General features: G+C 46.4%; 1 protein-coding gene across 9 annotated transcripts in view; it reads right to left on the reverse strand.

Annotated features, from left to right (window-relative positions):
• LOC127581620 (transcription factor COE3-like) overlaps positions 1-16,961 on the reverse strand; it is a 408,223-nt gene that overhangs the window by 87,773 nt on the left and 303,489 nt on the right. For 7 of the 9 annotated variants that reach the window (XM_052036201.1, XM_052036218.1, XM_052036192.1 and 4 more), the window contains one exon: positions 2,611-2,741. In XM_052036201.1, coding sequence (XP_051892161.1) covers positions 2,611-2,741 — 131 coding nt within the window. Of the gene's footprint in view, positions 1-2,610; positions 2,745-16,961 lie in introns of all 9 variants that reach the window. The other 2 variants (XM_052036153.1, XM_052036144.1) reach the window with 1 other exon arrangement.

The following is a 16,961-nucleotide window of genomic DNA, read 5'->3' on the forward strand; positions in this document are numbered from 1 at the left end:
AGCGTAACGTTATTACAGCACCAGCGATCCGGGTTCAATTCCAGCCACTGTCTGTAAGGAGCTTGTACGTTCTCCCCGTGTCTGTGTGGGTTTCCTCCGGGTGCTCCGGTTTCCTCCCACATTCCAAAGACGTACGAGTTAGGAAGTTGTGGACATGCTACGTTGGCGCCGGAAACATGGCGACACTTGCGGGCTGCCCCAGAACACCACGCAAAAGATGTATTTCACTGTGTGTTTCGATGTACATGTGACTAATAAAGATATCTTATCTTATCTTATCTTATCTTAGATAGGTATCTTGGGTGGCATGGACCAGTTGGGCTGAAAGGCCTGTTTCCGTGCTGTATAACTCTTTGAATTGAAACTGCTTCCACCAACTCTTTTGGACAATGCATTCCAAAAACTTGATGCCCCTTGCTCCCACCCCTTCTACACCTTTCCTCTCCTTCTCATTTCGCCAATTAGCTTCAACCTGTGTCCTCCTCCTATCTAGCCTCATTATCAGCATCTATATTAGACTCATGGAGGGAAACAGGCCCTTCAGCCCATTGAGGCCATACTGACCATCAACCACCCATTTACACCGATCCAACATTAACCTCATTTTTTTAAATTCTTCCCACATTCTCATTAACTCCCCTCCAGATTCCACCACTCAGTAGGAGCCATTAGCCTATCAACCCGCACGTCTTTGGGATGTGAGATATTCTGCTGATTCATTCATGTTGCTTTGGGCTACTTTCAAGAACATTAATCCTATCTCCTTGAAACCCCCATTCCCTCTTCAGGTAAAGATATAACTGCCCTCTGGCACCCTGCCCTGGACAGAGGGATGGATGTACAGCATGCATCACATTAGGCAGTGGGAAAGGTGGGGTGATTGAAGCAATCAGCTCTGAGCCCAGCCCTCTCCTCACCCAATGGGGCCACTCGTTTCCACGAGCCAGGGGCGGGGCAGGAAGACAAGTATGGGGCAGGGGTGGGGAAAAAGGACGAGGGGAAAGGAGATCTAGGGGAGAGGGGGAGATGAAGGATGATGGGGAAGGAAAGGGGAAGGCGGGGTTGAGAGGAGATGGAAGGGGTGAAGAGGCAAAGGTAAAGGGGAACGTGGGTGTGGGGAGAGGAGGGATGTTGGGGGAGGAGTGGAGGGTGTGGGTGAAGGCCAGGGAGTGGAGGAGGATAAAGGGAAGGAAGTGAGAGGGAAGAAGGAGGGGCAGAAGGGCGAGTGGAGAAAGGGGCAAGAGGGGAACAGGAGGGGGGAGAAAGAGAGGAGGGCTGAAGAGGAAGGGGTAAAGGAATGCCAGGGGTGCAGGGAAAGGGGGAGGGGTAAGGAGGGGTGCTGGTGGTTGTAGAGAAAGGAGGTGGAGAAGGGGAGGTGAACAGGAGCGAAGAGGGAGTGGAAAAGGAGGCACTGGGAGATGTGGGGAGAGGAAGGGTCAAACCCAGAACCTTCGATGTCTCTATGCCCCAAAACCGCTGAACTGCAAAGCAAAATGTTGCACTTTGGGAGATCAAATGTAAAGAGACAGTAAACACTTAATGACAGGACTCTTAACAGTGTTGATGTACAAAAGGATATTGGGGTCCAAGTACATAGCTCCCTGAAGGTGGCCGCACAGGTTGATAGGCTGGTAAAGAAGGCGTGTGGCATGCCTGCCTCTATTAGTCGAGGCACTGAGTTCAAGAGTCAGGAGGTTATGTTGCAGCTTTATAAAACTCTGATTAGGCTGCATCTGGAGTATTGCATTCAATTCTGGTTGCCCCATTATAGGAAGGATGTGGAGGCTTTGGAGAGGGTGCAGAAGAGGTTTACCAGGATGCTGCCTGGATTAGAGGGTGCTAGCTATAAGGAGAGGCTGGACAAAATTGGGTTGTTTTCTCTATAGCGGTGGAGGCTGAGGGGAGACCTGATATAACTTTATAAGATTATGAGAGGCATGGATCGAGTAGACATCTGGTATCTTTCTCCAGGTCAAAATGCCTAATACTAGAGGACCTGCATTTCAGGTGAGAGGGGGTAAGCTTAAGGGAGATGTGTGGGCAAGTTTTTTCACACAGAGTGGTGGGTGCCTGGAAATGTGCTGCCAGGGGTGGTGGTGGAGACAGATACGATAGAGGCACTTAAGAGGCTCTTAGAAAGGCAGATGAATATGCAGAAAATTGAGGGATGTGGACCTCGTGCAGGCAGAAGGGATTAATTTAGTTAGGTGTTTAATTACTAGTTTAATTAGTTTGGCCCAGACATTGTGGGCTGCAGGGCCTGTTCCTGTGTAGTATGTTCTAAAATCCAGTGTCTTCAATAAATAAAACAGCTTCTGCAATTCCTGGGCGTGGGGCTGGTAACACTGAAGCAGACCAGCAACACAGCAACTCATTTACCAGAAGTATTCGAAGAGAAACAGGAAGCGATCATTGATTCTCCCCACCCCTTGTTCTGGGAACAGTCTCCTTGGGGATTGACTGAAAGAACAGGGAATGGAATGGAAAACGACCGAGGAGAGATGCATTCCTTTATTTAAACACTTGTCACCCACACTTTAAAGGAGAAGAAACATGGATATTTCCACATCTAGAGTTCTTTGGGGTACTTTTGTAGAATTAAGTACGTACCTCACTCCAGACCAGCATTGTTCCAAACACAACCTGCAATCCATCAAAGAAGCTGTCTCCGATAATGATGACAGTGGCTCCTCCCGTGGTCCACCCTTCACTTGGGCTAATTGCTTTGATGCATGGAGTGGCTGCTTTGCAAGAGAAAAGACAGAGTGGTTTAGCACCCCTGGAGGCTTCTGCTCACGCACCCCTAACCTGCTGCACTGCAAACTCTCCTTCCTCTCACACTGCCCTCTCAACCCGGCTCTGCATCACTGGTCTGCCTGCATTCTCCGTTAGATAGCAGAAGGGGTCAAATCACGTAGATGCCACGGCCAAGAAAGCTCACCAGTGCCTCTACTTCCCCAGGAAGCCAAAGAAATTTGGTTTGCCCCCTTTGACTCTTACCAACTTTCACTGATGCACCATTGAAAGCATCCTATCTGGATGTATCACGGCTTGGTACGGCAACTGCTCTGCCCAGGACCGCAAGAAACTGCAGAGAGTTGTGGACACAGCCCAGTGCATCATGGATACCAGCCTCCCCTCCTTGGACTATGTCTTTACCTCTCATTGTCTTGGTGAAGCAGCCAGCATAATCAAAGACCCCACCCACTTGGGACATTCTCTCTTCTCTCCTCTTCCATCGGGTAGAAGATACAGGAGTCTGAGGGCACGTACCACCAGACTTAAGGACAGCTTCTACCCCATTGTGATAAGACTATTGAATGGTTCCCTTATACAATGAGATGGACTATGACCTCATGATCTACCTTGTTGTGACCTTGCACCTTATTGCACTGCACTTTCTCTGTAGCTGTGGCACTTTACTCTGTACTGTTATTGTTTTTACCTGTACTACTTCAATGCGCTCTGTACTAACTCAATGTAACAGTCAGAATGGTTTAGCACCCCTGGATACCTCTGCTAACACACCCTTAACTTGCTGCACTGCAAACTCTCCTTCTCCTCACACTGCCCTCTCAACTCGGCTCTGCATCACTGGTCTGCCTGCGTTCTCTGTTAGATGGCAGAAGGGGTCAAATCACCTAGATGCCATGGCCAAGAAAGCTCACCAGCGCCTCTACTTCCTCAGGAGGCTAAAGAAATTTGGTTTGCCCCCTTTGACTCTCACTATTACCGATGCACCATAGAAAGCATCCTATCTGGATGTATCACGGAATTCATTACATGTATCATGTACTGAATTGACCTGTACGATCGGTTTGTAAGACAAGTTTTTCACTGTACCTCGGTACAAGTGACAGTAATAAACCAATACCAATACCAATAGTCCTGCCCTCAGATTCCTTATTATTCATTTTCTGGGGTGTGGACACCAATGGCAAAGCCAGCATTTATTGTCCATTCCCAATTACCACTTGAGAATGTGGTGGTAAGCTGTCTGCTTCAACCATGGTTGTCTTTCTGGTGAAGATGCTCCAAGGTGCTCTTGGGGATGGAGTTCCAGGGCTTAGGACCCAGTGATGATGACGGTGGCTCTACCGGGAAGGTGCATGGACATCACGGGCACATCCTTCCCCACCAACAAAAGCATCTACAGGAGGTGCTACTCCAAGAAGGCGGCATCTATCATTAAGCGTTCCCACCATCTGGGCCATGCCCTCTTCCCGCTGCTACCGTCAGGCAGGAGGTAGAGAGGCCTGAAGATCCACACCACCAGCTTCAGGAACAGCTACTTTCCTACAACTATCAGGTTCTTGAACCGACCTGGACAACCCTACCTTATCAACAGAATATTATGCACTATCATGGACTTGTCTCTCATTGTGTCTTTGCTTTTGCATTAAGATCTTGCTTTTGCACACTTTTCCTCTCTCTCTCTCTCTCTCTTCACTGTCTTGTATAATTTATGTTTAATTTATGTTCTGTGTGTTGTCTATACCTACATGCCTGTGACGCTGTAGCAAGCAGGTTTCTCATTGTAACTGTACTTCACCGTACGTTGGTCAGTGGTTACCCTGGACGAGTAAAAATGCATTGATCTCACCTTTGATGTACATAGTTAAACCCACCCAGACAGATCATAGAGTCATAGAGTACTACAGCACAGAATCTTGCCCTTTGGCTCATCTAGTCCATGCCACCCTGATCTTCTGCCCAGTCTTCTGGCAGGCACGGTAGTGTAGCAGTTAGTGTAATGCTTTACAGCGCCAGCGACCCGGGTTCGATTCTGCTCACTGTCTGTAAGGAGTTTGTACGTTCTCCCCGTGTCTGCGTGGGTTTCCTCCGGGTGCTCCGGTTTCCTCCCACATTCCAAAAGACGTACGGGTTAGGAAACTGTGGACATGCTATGTTGGCGCCGGAAGTGTGGCAACACTTGCGGGCTGCTCCCAGAACACTCTACACAAAAGACGCATTTCACTGTGTGTTTTGATGTACATGTGACTAATAAAGATACCTTATCCTAAATACCTGCACTTGGACCATATCCCTCCAAACCTCTCCCATCCATCTACCTATCCAAACTTCCCTTAACTGTTACCATTGAACCTACATCCTACCACTTCTGCTGTTCCACACTCGCACCACCCTCTGAGTGAAGAAGTTTTCCCTCAGATTCCCCTTATATATTTCACCTTTCACCCTAAACCTATGTCCTCTAGTTCCAGTCTCACCCAACCTGAGGGCAAAAAGCCTGCATGCATTCACCCTATCTGTACCCCCATATACCACTATCAGAACTCTCTCCATTCTCCTGAGCTCCAGGGATTAAACTCCTAACCTATAACCCTACAAATCGAGTCCTCAAGTCCTGGCAACATCCTTGTAATTTTCTCTGCACTCTCTCAAGCTTATTGATATCCTTCCTGTCGGTAGGTGACCAGAACTGCACTCTAGATTCGGCCTCACCATCATTCCATACGTAAGTACATCAAATGAGTACAGAAGTAAAAAACAGGATGCAGAATATAGTGTTACAGTTACAGAGAAAGTACAGTGCGGGCAGACAAATAAAGTATAAGGGTCATGACGAGGTAGATTGGGAAATCAGGAGTTCATCTTCAGCATATAAGAGGTCTGTTCAAGAGTCTTATAACAGCGGGATAGAAGCTGTCCTTGAGCCTGGTGGCGACCCAGGTCTCACACCTGAGAGAGAGAAAGGAAACTAGTTCTGCTATTCATAGGAATGAACATATGTAGACACATCAGACTTTTGAATTTAATCATATTATGGGGGCCTGTTCGTACGTATAGATGTCTATAAATTAGGCATTTGTAATCTGGCCATACTGCAGCACTCCAAGGCTAATATATCACTTCTGCAGTGTGGTTTCCAGGAGACTGTCTAATTAGAGCTTCACACAGCTGTAAGAGTCGATAGTGATAATGTACATGTTCAGTGTAATCTTGGTTGACACTGTAACTTGTTTCAAGTTTGTCCACTTCTGGTCACCACATGTTCAGAAGGATGAGAGAGGGAACAGAAGAGATTTACTACAATGGTTCCAGAGATGAGGAACTTCAAGATAAGACAAGATATCTTTGTTAGTCACATGTACATCGAAACACACAGTGAAATGCATCTTTTGCGTAGAGTGCTCTGGGGGCAGTCTGCAAGTGTCGCCATTCTTCCGGTGCCAACATAGCATGCCCACAACTTCCTAACCCATACATCTTTGTAATGTGGGAGGAAACCAGAGACCCAGAGGAAACCCACGCAGTCATGGGGAGAACGTACAAACTCCTTACAGACAGTGGCCAGAATTGAACCTGGGTCTCTGGCGCTGTAATAGCATTACGCTAACTGCTACACTACCGTGCCTGCCATTAGGAATATATAGGCCACCAAATAATAATGTTACAGTGGCACAGGCAATAAACCAAGAAATAGATGCAGCAGAGGATGCAGAAAGTCTACAGAGAGATATAGATGGGTTAAGTGGGTGGGCCAGGGTCTGGCAGATAGAGTACAATGTTGGTAAATGTGAGGTCACCCACTTTGGAAGGAGAAATAGAAGATCAGATTATTATTTAAATGGTGAAAGATTGCAGCATGCTGATGTGCAGAGGGACTCGGTATTGATATTGGTTTATTATTATCACTTGTACCGTGGTACAGTGAAAAATTTGTCTTGCATACCGATCATACAGGTCAATTCATTACACAGTGCAGTTACATTGAGTTAGTACAGAGTGCATTGAGGTAGTACAGATAAAAACAATAACAGTACAGAGTAAAGTGTCACAGCTACAGAGAAAGTGCAGTGCAATAAGGTGCAAGGTCACAACAAGGTAGATCATGAGGTCAGAGTCCATCTCATCATATAAGGGAACCATTCAATAGCCTTATCACAGTGGAATAGAAGCTGTCCTTAAGCCTGGTGGTATGCCCCATCAGGCTCCTGTATCTTCTGCCTGATGGAAGAGGAGAGAAGAGAGAATGACCCGGGTGGGTGGGGTCTTTGATTATGCTGGCTGCTTCGCCGAGGCAGCTAGAGGTATAGACAAGGTCCAGGGAGGGAGATTGGTTTCCGTGACGTGCTGGGCTGTGTCCACAACTCTCTGCAGTTTCTTCTGGTCCTGGGCAGAGCAGTTGCCGTACCAAGCCATGATGCATCCGGATAGGATGCTTTCTATGGTGCATCGATAAAAGTTGCTGAGTGTCAAAGGGGACATGCCAAATTCCTTTAGCCTCCTGAGGAAGTAGAGACGCTGGTGAGCTTTCTTGGTTGTGGAGTCTATGTGGTTGGACCAGGACAGGCTATTGGTGATGTTCACTCCCAGGAACTTGAAGTTCTCAAACCTCTTGACCTCGGCACCGTTGATGCAGACAGGTGCATGTACACCGCCCCCTTTCCTGAAGTCAATGACCAGCTCTTGTGCTTGTGCATGAATTGTGCTGCAAGCAACAGACAATCTGCTGGAGGAACTCAGTGGGTCGAGCAGCATCTGTGGGGGGAAAGGAATTGTCAACGTTTCAGCACCTGATGAAGGGCTATGACCCGAAACGTCAACAATTCCTTTCCCCTCACAGATGCTGCTCAACCTGCTGAGTAGCTTGTTGCTCCAGATTCCAGCATCTGCAGTCTCATGTGCCCCCTTCAGCTACAAGATTTGACTTGAGAAGCTGAGGTTGTTCTCCTGAGAGCAAAGGAGGCAAAGAGGAGGTTTGACAAACGTGAATGAGATCTTGCTGGGTTTAGACAGGGTAAATAGAGGGAAGTTGTTCTAAGCAGCTGATGGCTTTTAGCAAAGAGATGAATGATGTGTTCCTGCTCCTATTTTCTCTGTTTCTACGTTTAAAAACCAGGGACAAAGATCTGAAGTGAATGTGGCTATGATCTAAATGGTAAAAGAATCAATGGCTACCCTCAGAAGAGAACTAGACAGGCATTAGAGGGAGAATAGTGTGCAGGGCTAATGGGGAAAGAGGAGTGCAATGCTCTAATGAGATTGATAAGATAAGATATCTTTATTAGTCACATGTACATCGAAACACACAGTGAAGTTAATCTTTTGCATAGTGTTCTGGGGGCAGCCTGCAAGTGTCGCCACACTTCCAGCACCAAATTAGCATGCCCACACCTTCCTAACCCGTACGTTTTTGTAATGTGGGAGGAAACCGGAGCACCTGGAGGAAACCCACACAGACAGTGGCATAGATTTGATGGGTGAAAGGCTTCCTTCTGGGCCATAATGATTCTATGATATGATCCCATGAGAGGCCCTTCTGATAGTTTAGCACTTCTGGAACGTTGCACAGTGCTTCAGTGCCTGTGAGGGCACTGCAGGCAGCTTGTTGTCCCAGACACACAGTCATAGAGCGGTACAGCATGGAAACAGGCCCTTCGGCCTACCGAGTCATAATGACCAGAAACTACCCATTTACACTAATCCTACAATTATCCCATTTGATTCTTCCCCCCCTGACATTCCCATCAACTCCCTCCTGATTCTACCACTTTCCTACAGACTAGGAGCAATTAACAGTGGCTAATTAACAAATCACAAGCTTACCAGCACCTCTACTTCCTCAGGAGGCGAAAGAGATTTAGCATGAACCCTTTGACCCTCACCAATTTTTATCGATGCACCACAGTAAGCATCCTATCTAGATGCATCACGGCTTGGTGTGGCAACTGCTCTGCCCGAGACTGCAAGAATCTGCAGAGAGTTGTGGACACAGCTCAGCACATCACGGAAACCAGTCTCCCCTCCATGGACTCTTGTCTACACCTCACTGCCTCGGTAAAGCAGCCAATGTAATCAAAGACCCCACCCACCCCTGAAATTCTCTCTTCTCCCCTCTCCCATCGGGTAGAAGATACAAAAGCCTGAAAGCACGTACCACCAGGCTCAAGTACAACTTCTATCCCACTGCTATAAGACTATTGAGCAGTTCCCTAGTAAATAAGATGGACTATGGAACTCACAATCTACCTCATTATGGCCTAGCACCTTATTGTCTGCCTGCACTTCACTTTCTCTGTAACTGTAACACTTTATTCTGCATTCTGTTATTGTTTTCCCTTGTACTACCTCAATGTACTAATGTGATGAAATGATCGGTATGGATGGCATGCAAAACAAAGTTTTTCACTGTACCTCAGTGCATGTCACAATAGTAAACCAATTTACCAATTTGCTATTGGTATTGGTTTATTATTATCACTTGTACCGAGGTACAGTGAAAAACTTGTCTTGCATACCGTTCATACAGATCAATTCATTACACAGTGCAGTTACTGTTTGTGGGATCTCCATGTGCACTTTGACTGCCATTGATACAACAGTGATAGCACTTCAACAGAGACATTTCATTGGCTTCATGGGGTTTTTGGGGAGAGTTAGGCAGACCAGTAGATGGGCAGGGGATGGTTGGAGGTGCTAGGTCCTTCTAACGATTTACTCAACCTCCCCATAGTTGGAGCTGCAGGATCCTCGTGGGGTCCCCATGGCGTTGAGACACTCCCTCCTCTTCCCTCTTCACGAACACAGGCGTAACTTATCTTGGGACTCCCCTGCATCTTGCTTTCCCAAATTACAGCGTTGGGAGGGGACAGATAGAGAAATGGAGAGTGACTTCTTCCCACAGTCAATAACAAGAGGATGTGATAGCACAGTGGTTAAATCAGGGGACTATCCTCAGAGCCCTGGGTGATTGATCCGGCACACTGGCAGCTGGGGAAATTAAGCTCAACTAATTAAGTAAAAATCCGTAATTAAAAATCGAGCGTCAGTAATGGGGACCTCGAAACTACCAAATTCTCATAAAAACCCATCTGGTTCATTACTGTCCTTCAGGGAAGAAAGTCTGTCATCTTTACCCAGGTTGGGCATATGTGCATCTCCAGGTCACAGAATCAGAAAGAGATTCAGCATGGAAACAGGACCTTCAGCCCGTCGAGTCCATGCTGACCATCAACCAACCAGTTTACATTATTCCCATTTTACAGTGGCATGCAAAAGTTTGGGCACCCCTGGTCAAAATTTCTGTTACTGTGAACAGCTAAGCGAGTAAAAGATGACCTGATTTCCAAAAGGCATAAAGTTAAAGATGACACATTTCTTTATTATCTTAAGCAAAATTACTTTTTTATTTCCATCTTTTACAGTTTCAAAATAACAAAAAAGGAAAAGAGCCTGAAGCAAAAGTTTGGGCACCCTGCATGGTCAGTACTTAGTAACACCCCCTTTGGCAAGGATCACCACCTGTAAACGCTTTCTGCAGCCAGCTAAGAGTCTTTCAATTCTTGTTTGGGGGATTTTTGCCCATTCTTCCTTGCGAAAGGCTTCTAGTTCTGTGAGATTCTTGGGCCGTCTTGCATGCACTGCTCTTTTGAGGTCTATGCACAGATTTTCGATGATGTTTAGGTCGGGGGACTGTGAAGGCCATGGCAAAACCTTCAGCTTGTGCCTCTTGAGGTAGTCCATTGTGGATTTTGAGGTGAGTTTAGGATCATTATCCTGTTGTAGAAGCCATCTTCTTTTCATCTTCAGCTTTTTTACAGACGGTGTGATGTTTGCTTCCAGAATTTGCTGGTATTTAATTAAATTCATTCTTCCCTCTACCAGTGAAATGTTCCCCATGCCACTAGCTGCAACACAAGCCCAAAGCATGATCGATCCACCACTGTGCTTAACAGTTGGAGAGGTGTTCTTTTCATGAAACTTTGCACCCTTTTATCTCCAAACATACCTTTGCTCATTGCAGCCAAAAAGTTCTATGTTAACTTTATCAGTCCACAGGACTTGTTTCCAAAATGCATCACGCTTGTTTAGATGTTCCTTTGCAAACTTCTGATGCTAAATTTTGTGGTGAGGATGCAGGAAAGTTTGGAGAAAAAAGGGTGCAGAATTTCATGAAAAGAACACCTCTCCAACTGTTAAGCACAGGGGTGGATCAATCATGCTTTGGGCTTGTGTTGCAGCCAGTGGCACGGGGAACATTTCACTGGTAGAGGGAAGAATGAATTCAATTAAATACCAGCAAATTCTGGAAGCAAACATCACACCTTCTGTAAAAAAGCTGAAGATGAAAAGAAGATGGCTTCTACAACAGGATAACGATCCTAAACACACCTCAAGATCCACAATGGACTACCTCAAGAGGCACAAGCTGAAGGTTTTGCCATGGCCCTCACAGTCCCCCAACCTAAACATTATAGAAAATCTATGTATAGACCTCAAAAGAGCAATGCATGCAAGACGGCCCAAGAATCTCACAGAACTAGAAGCCTTTTGCAAGGAAGAATGGGCAAAAATCCCCCAAACAAGAATTGACTTAGCTGGCTGCAGAAAGCGTTTACAAGTTGTGATACTTACCAAAGGGGGTGTTACTAAGTACTGACCATGCAGGGTGCCCAAATTTTTGCTTCGGGCCCTTTTCCTTTTTGTTATTTTGAAACTGTAAAAGATGGAAAATAAAAAAGTAACCTTACTTAAGATATTAAAGAAATGTGTCATCTTTAACTTTATGCCTTCTGGAAATCAGGTCATCTTTTACTCGCTTAGCTATTCACAGTAACAGAAATTTTGACCAGGGGTGTCCAAGCTTTTGCATGCCACTGTATATTCTCCCCCACAATCTCTTCAGCTCCCCATAGATTCTCCCACTCACCCACACACCGGAGGCAATTTACAGTGGCCAATTTACCTTCCAACCTGCATGTCTTTGGGACATGGGAGGAAACCGAAGCACCAGGAGGAAACCCACGCGGTCACAGGGAGAATGTGCAAACCACACAGACAGCACCCAAGGTCAGGATTGAACCCGGGTCTCTGGTGTTGTTGGGCAGTGGCTCAACTAACTGCACCATGGCCATGTGCCTGATTCTTGCCCAGGCACTGAAGTGGCCCAGTAATCCATAGTCTATTGAAAAACTGGGTGATTCACATCCATTGAATGAATATAACAAAGAACATGAGGTTAACGCAGAAAGCCACTGTGATCTGGAAGAACTGTGGGAGCAAATCCAATGGGAATGTCTGAGAGGAAATTGGATAAATAGCTGTAAAGGAAAGATAGAACCATAGAATCATAGAACACTATAGCACAGGAAACAGACCATTCGGCCCTTCTAGTCTGTGCCGAAACTTTATTCCGCTAGTCCCATTGACCTCCACCCAGTCCATAACCCTCCAGACCTCTCCCATCCACGTATCTATCTAATTTATTCTTAAAACTTAAGAGTGAGCCCGCATTTACCATGTCAGATGGGAGCTCGTTCCACACTCCCACCACTCTCTGAGTGAAGAAGTTCCCCCTAATGTTCCCCCTAAACCTTTCCCCTTTCACCCTAAAGCCATGTCCTCTCGTACTTATCTCTCCTAATCTAGGTGGAAACAGCCTACTCGCATTTACAATGTGCAGAGCTTTGGAGAGGGAATAAGCTAGTGATCAAAATGGAAAGCTTTACTAAAGAGCTGGCACTAGCATGATGGGCTGAATGGCCTCCTGCGCTAAATGGTTCACTCAGATGCAGGGCCAGTTGCCAGGACGCTCACGGTTTGACTTTTTACCTTCCCTGTACCTGCATCTTGAACTCCACGTCCTTCAGGAATGGTCAGTGATGGGAATTGCATCAAATTCATGGCCGGTCCCGATCTACAGCTCAGCCGAGACCCCTTCTGCACTCACCTCACCACATCAGGTTTCACATTACTCACTCATTCTCCAAGGCTTCTGATTAATCAAGTGGGTATGCATGCGTAACAATACATTAACTCGCATACGCACGCAGATGCGTACATCCTCTCTTTCACATACACACACACACTCACTCACACACACTCATTCACACACTCACTAACACACATACACACACTCATTAACACATATATAAGCATTCACTTACACACACACACACACACACACACACACACACACACACATGCCCTACACTCTCTCAGTCTAGCGCACATCTGTACCCATGTACACACACACACACACACACACACACACTCCCTAACAAGATACAGTCATAGAGTCACAGACCACAGAAACAGGCCCTTCAGCCCAACTGGTCCATACTAACCAAGATGCCACGTTTGTCCTGTATCCCTCCCTCTAAACCTTTCTCATCCATTTTAACAAGACATTTGGAATAAGTACATGGGGTACACAAGATCCTGGGGAACATGTCCTTCCACGGACACCATGGTCAAAAATCTTCCTGGACATAGATAGGACAGATAGTCAGAGACGTTTTCTCAAGGTATGGGAGTCTAGAACTAGAGGGCACAGGTTAAGGGTGAAAGGGAAGAAATTTAAAGGAGATCTGAGGAGTACGTTTTTCATACATAAGTTGGTGAATATATGAATCTGTCGAGCACCTTTGCTCCGTCCACCGTAACACCCAGGATCTCTTGGTGGCCAGCCATTTTAATTCCACTTCCTATTGCCACACCGACATGTCTGTCCATGGCCTCCTCTACTGCCAAGTTGAGGCCAGACACAGATTAGAGGAATAACACCTCATATTTCGTCTTGATAATCTGCAACCTGACAGCATCAACATCGATTTCTCTAACTTCTGGTAACCACTTGCCTTATCCCTCTGACCCATTACCCCTTCTCTTTCTGTTTCGCCTCCCCCTGCCCTCACGACCTGCCCATCACCCACACCTTTGGTTCCCCTTCCTCCGGGTGCTTCGGTTTCCTCCCACATTCCAAAGACGTACGGGTGAGGAGCTGCGGGCATGCTATGTTGGCGCCGGAAGCGCGGCGACGCTTGCGGGCTGCCCCCCAGCACATTCTCAGTAATGCAAAAGGACGCATTCGATGTACATGTGACTGATAAATAAATATCTCATCTCTCTCATCTCACCTCCTTCCCTTTATTCCATGGTCCATCGTCCTCTTCAATCAGATTCCACACCCTTCAGCTCTTTGCCTCTTCCATCTATCACCTCCCAGCTTCTCACATCATTCCCACTTTCCCCCCTCCCCCTCTCACCTGGACTCACCTATCCCCTGCCTGCGTGTGCTCCTCCCCCCGCCCCCCCCCCCACACCTTCTTATTCTGGCTTCTGGCCTCGTTCTTTCCAGTCTCAGCCTGAAACGTCAACCATCCATTTCCCTCCACAGATGCTGCCTGACCTGCCGAGTTCCTCCAGTGTTTTGTGTGTGTTGCTTCAGATTTCCAGCATCTGCAGAATCTCTTGTGTCTGAATAGCTGAAACGAGCTGCCAGAGGAGATGCTGGAGGCAGATACAATTATGACGTTCAGGAACTTGGATAGGAAAGGAATAGAGGTAAAAAGGGTAGATGCTGCCTGGTTTAGAGAGTATGCATTATGAGGAGGGACTAAAGGAGCTAAGGCTTTACTCTTTGGAGAGAAGGAGGATGAGAGGAGACATGATAGAGGTGTACAAAATATTAAGAGGAATAGATAGAGTGGACAGCCAGCGCCTCTTTCCCAGGGCACCAATGCTCAATACAAGAGGGCATGGCTTTAAAGTAATGGGTGGGAAGTTCAAGGGAGATATCAGAGGAAGGTTTTTTACCCAGAGAGTGGTTGGTGAATGGAATGCGCTGCCTGGGGTGGTGGTGGAGGCAGGTCCATTGGTCAAATTCAAGAGTTTACTAGATAGGCATATGGAGGAATATAAAATGTGGGAGGAAGGGGTTAGGTATTCTTAGGCGAGGTTTAAAGGTCAGCACAACATTGTGGGCCAAAGGGCCTGTATTGCGCTGTACTGTTCTATGTTCTATGAAACAGGCTTAATGCAGGCAAATTGGATTAGTGCAGATAGATATCATGGTTGGCATGGATGAGCTGGGCTGAAGAGGCCCATTTCTATGCTCTGTGATTCTATGAGAATGTTGCGTATCTCCGTGATGACTGATCCTGGGCTTGTGAATAAATCAATCATCAGGGAGGTACAGGGAGGAAGTGATGTCTCTGTTGGGGTGGGGTCTTCACTGATTGACATGTCCACACCTCCTACCCCGGGGTCCTCAACTCACCTTGAGAGGCCAGCTATGGCCAGCACTGAGGCACCCAGGGAATGCACATAGAACAGAGAACATTACAGCCCAGTACAGGCCCTTCGGCCCACAATGTTGTGCCGACATTTTATCCTGCTCTAATATCTATCTAACCCTTCCCTCCAACATAGCCCTCCATTTCTCTATCATTCATGTGCCTATCTAAGAGTATCTTAAATGTCCCTAATGTATCTGCCTCCACAACCTCTGCCGGCAGTGTGTTCCACTCTGTGTAAGAAACTTACCTTTGACATCCCCCTTATACCTTCCTTCAATCGCCTTAAAATTATGTCCCCTCGTGTTAGCAATTTTCCTCCTGGGAAAAAGTATCTCAGCAGCTTAACCCTGGAGTAATCATCTGCCTGTTGTTGTAGTTGTTGTAACTGTGTTGTCTTTGAAGAGTAGCTCTGCACTCAGTTCTGAAGCTGCCCAGTACAGTCCTCCAGACTTCTCAGAGAGTCCCCTTAAATAGTGAGAAAAAGCAACAAACTCACGATGATAAAAAAAGGTCATGCTAGAAACACTCAGAAGGTCAGACAGCAAGAAGCAGAGTTGCGCTGGAAAGAGAAATAGAAGGTTTCCCCTTCCACAGATGCTGCCTAATCTGCTGAGTATTTCTGGCATTTTCTATTTTTATCATCATTCACAGCATCGTCAGTTCTTTTGATTTTCAACAAACTTTAGACATGTTCCCAGTTTGACGGAAACTGTTCAAGACTGTCCTTCTTGTCCAACTTTTTGCATGGAAATAGTTGTTGCACAATGAGAGAGATTACTTGGTGTGCGTCTGAGCATGGGAACAAGTCGGGCAAGTCACTAACATGGATTGTCTGAAGCAGTGTCCAGTCACAAATGCGGCGATTTCACCGGGAGATGATCGCGTAATGTCTAAAAAGAGGTGCTGGAGTACCTAATTTCAGGGGGGAGGCTCTGTCACACACATTCTCACATGCAAACAAACCCTCAGTTACAGATGTACACATTTTCAACCACACATGCACAAACACAATCGGTCACACACAGCAGACTCTGACAACACAAACTCTCAGACACATACACCCTGGTTGTAAAGACAACTGCACTTTTCACACAAACACTCCATCTCTCTCTCTCACACACATGACCCAGGTCATTCTCTCTTCTCTCCTCTTCCATCGGGAAGAAGATACAGGAGCCTGAGGGCACGTACCACCAGACTTAAGGACAGCTTCTCCCCCACTGTGATAAGACTATTGAACGGTTCCCTTATATGATGAGATGGACTCTGACCTCATGATCTACCTTGTTGTGACCTTGCACCTTATTGCACTGCACTTTCTCTGTAGCTGTGACACTTTACTCTGTACTGTTATTGTTTTTACCTGTACTACATCAATGCACTCTGTACTAACTCAATGTAACTGCACTGTGTAATGAATTAATCTGTATTATCGGTATGCAAGATAAGTTTTTCACTGTACCTCGGGACAAGTGACAATAATAAACCAATACCAATGTAACATGCACACAAAAAAAATTAAAAATTGAGATTAATGTGGGATGAGTATAACTGGGTGGTTGATGGTCGGTATGGACGATGGGCTGAAGGGCCTATTTCCAATGCTGTATCTCGCGATGAAGTACACAGAGACACATACTCTCACATGCACATATACAGAGGACAGGAGATACTGTTGGAGTTGGTTATGGAGATTGAGTCATACAGCATGGAAACAGGGTCTTCGGCCCAGCTCATCCATGCCAACCATGGAGCCCACCGAGCTTGTCCCCATTTTCTCTCGTTTGGCCCATATCCCTCTAAACCCCTCCTATCTATGTTCTTATCCAAGTGTCTTTTAAATGTAATTATACCTGCCTCAACCACTTCCTCTGGCAGCTCATTTCATATACTCATCACTCTCCGTGAAGGAGT

The sequence above is a fragment of the Pristis pectinata genome, chromosome 2 (assembly GCF_009764475.1).
Source record: "Pristis pectinata isolate sPriPec2 chromosome 2, sPriPec2.1.pri, whole genome shotgun sequence".
NCBI classification, from domain to species: domain Eukaryota; kingdom Metazoa; phylum Chordata; class Chondrichthyes; order Rhinopristiformes; family Pristidae; genus Pristis; species Pristis pectinata.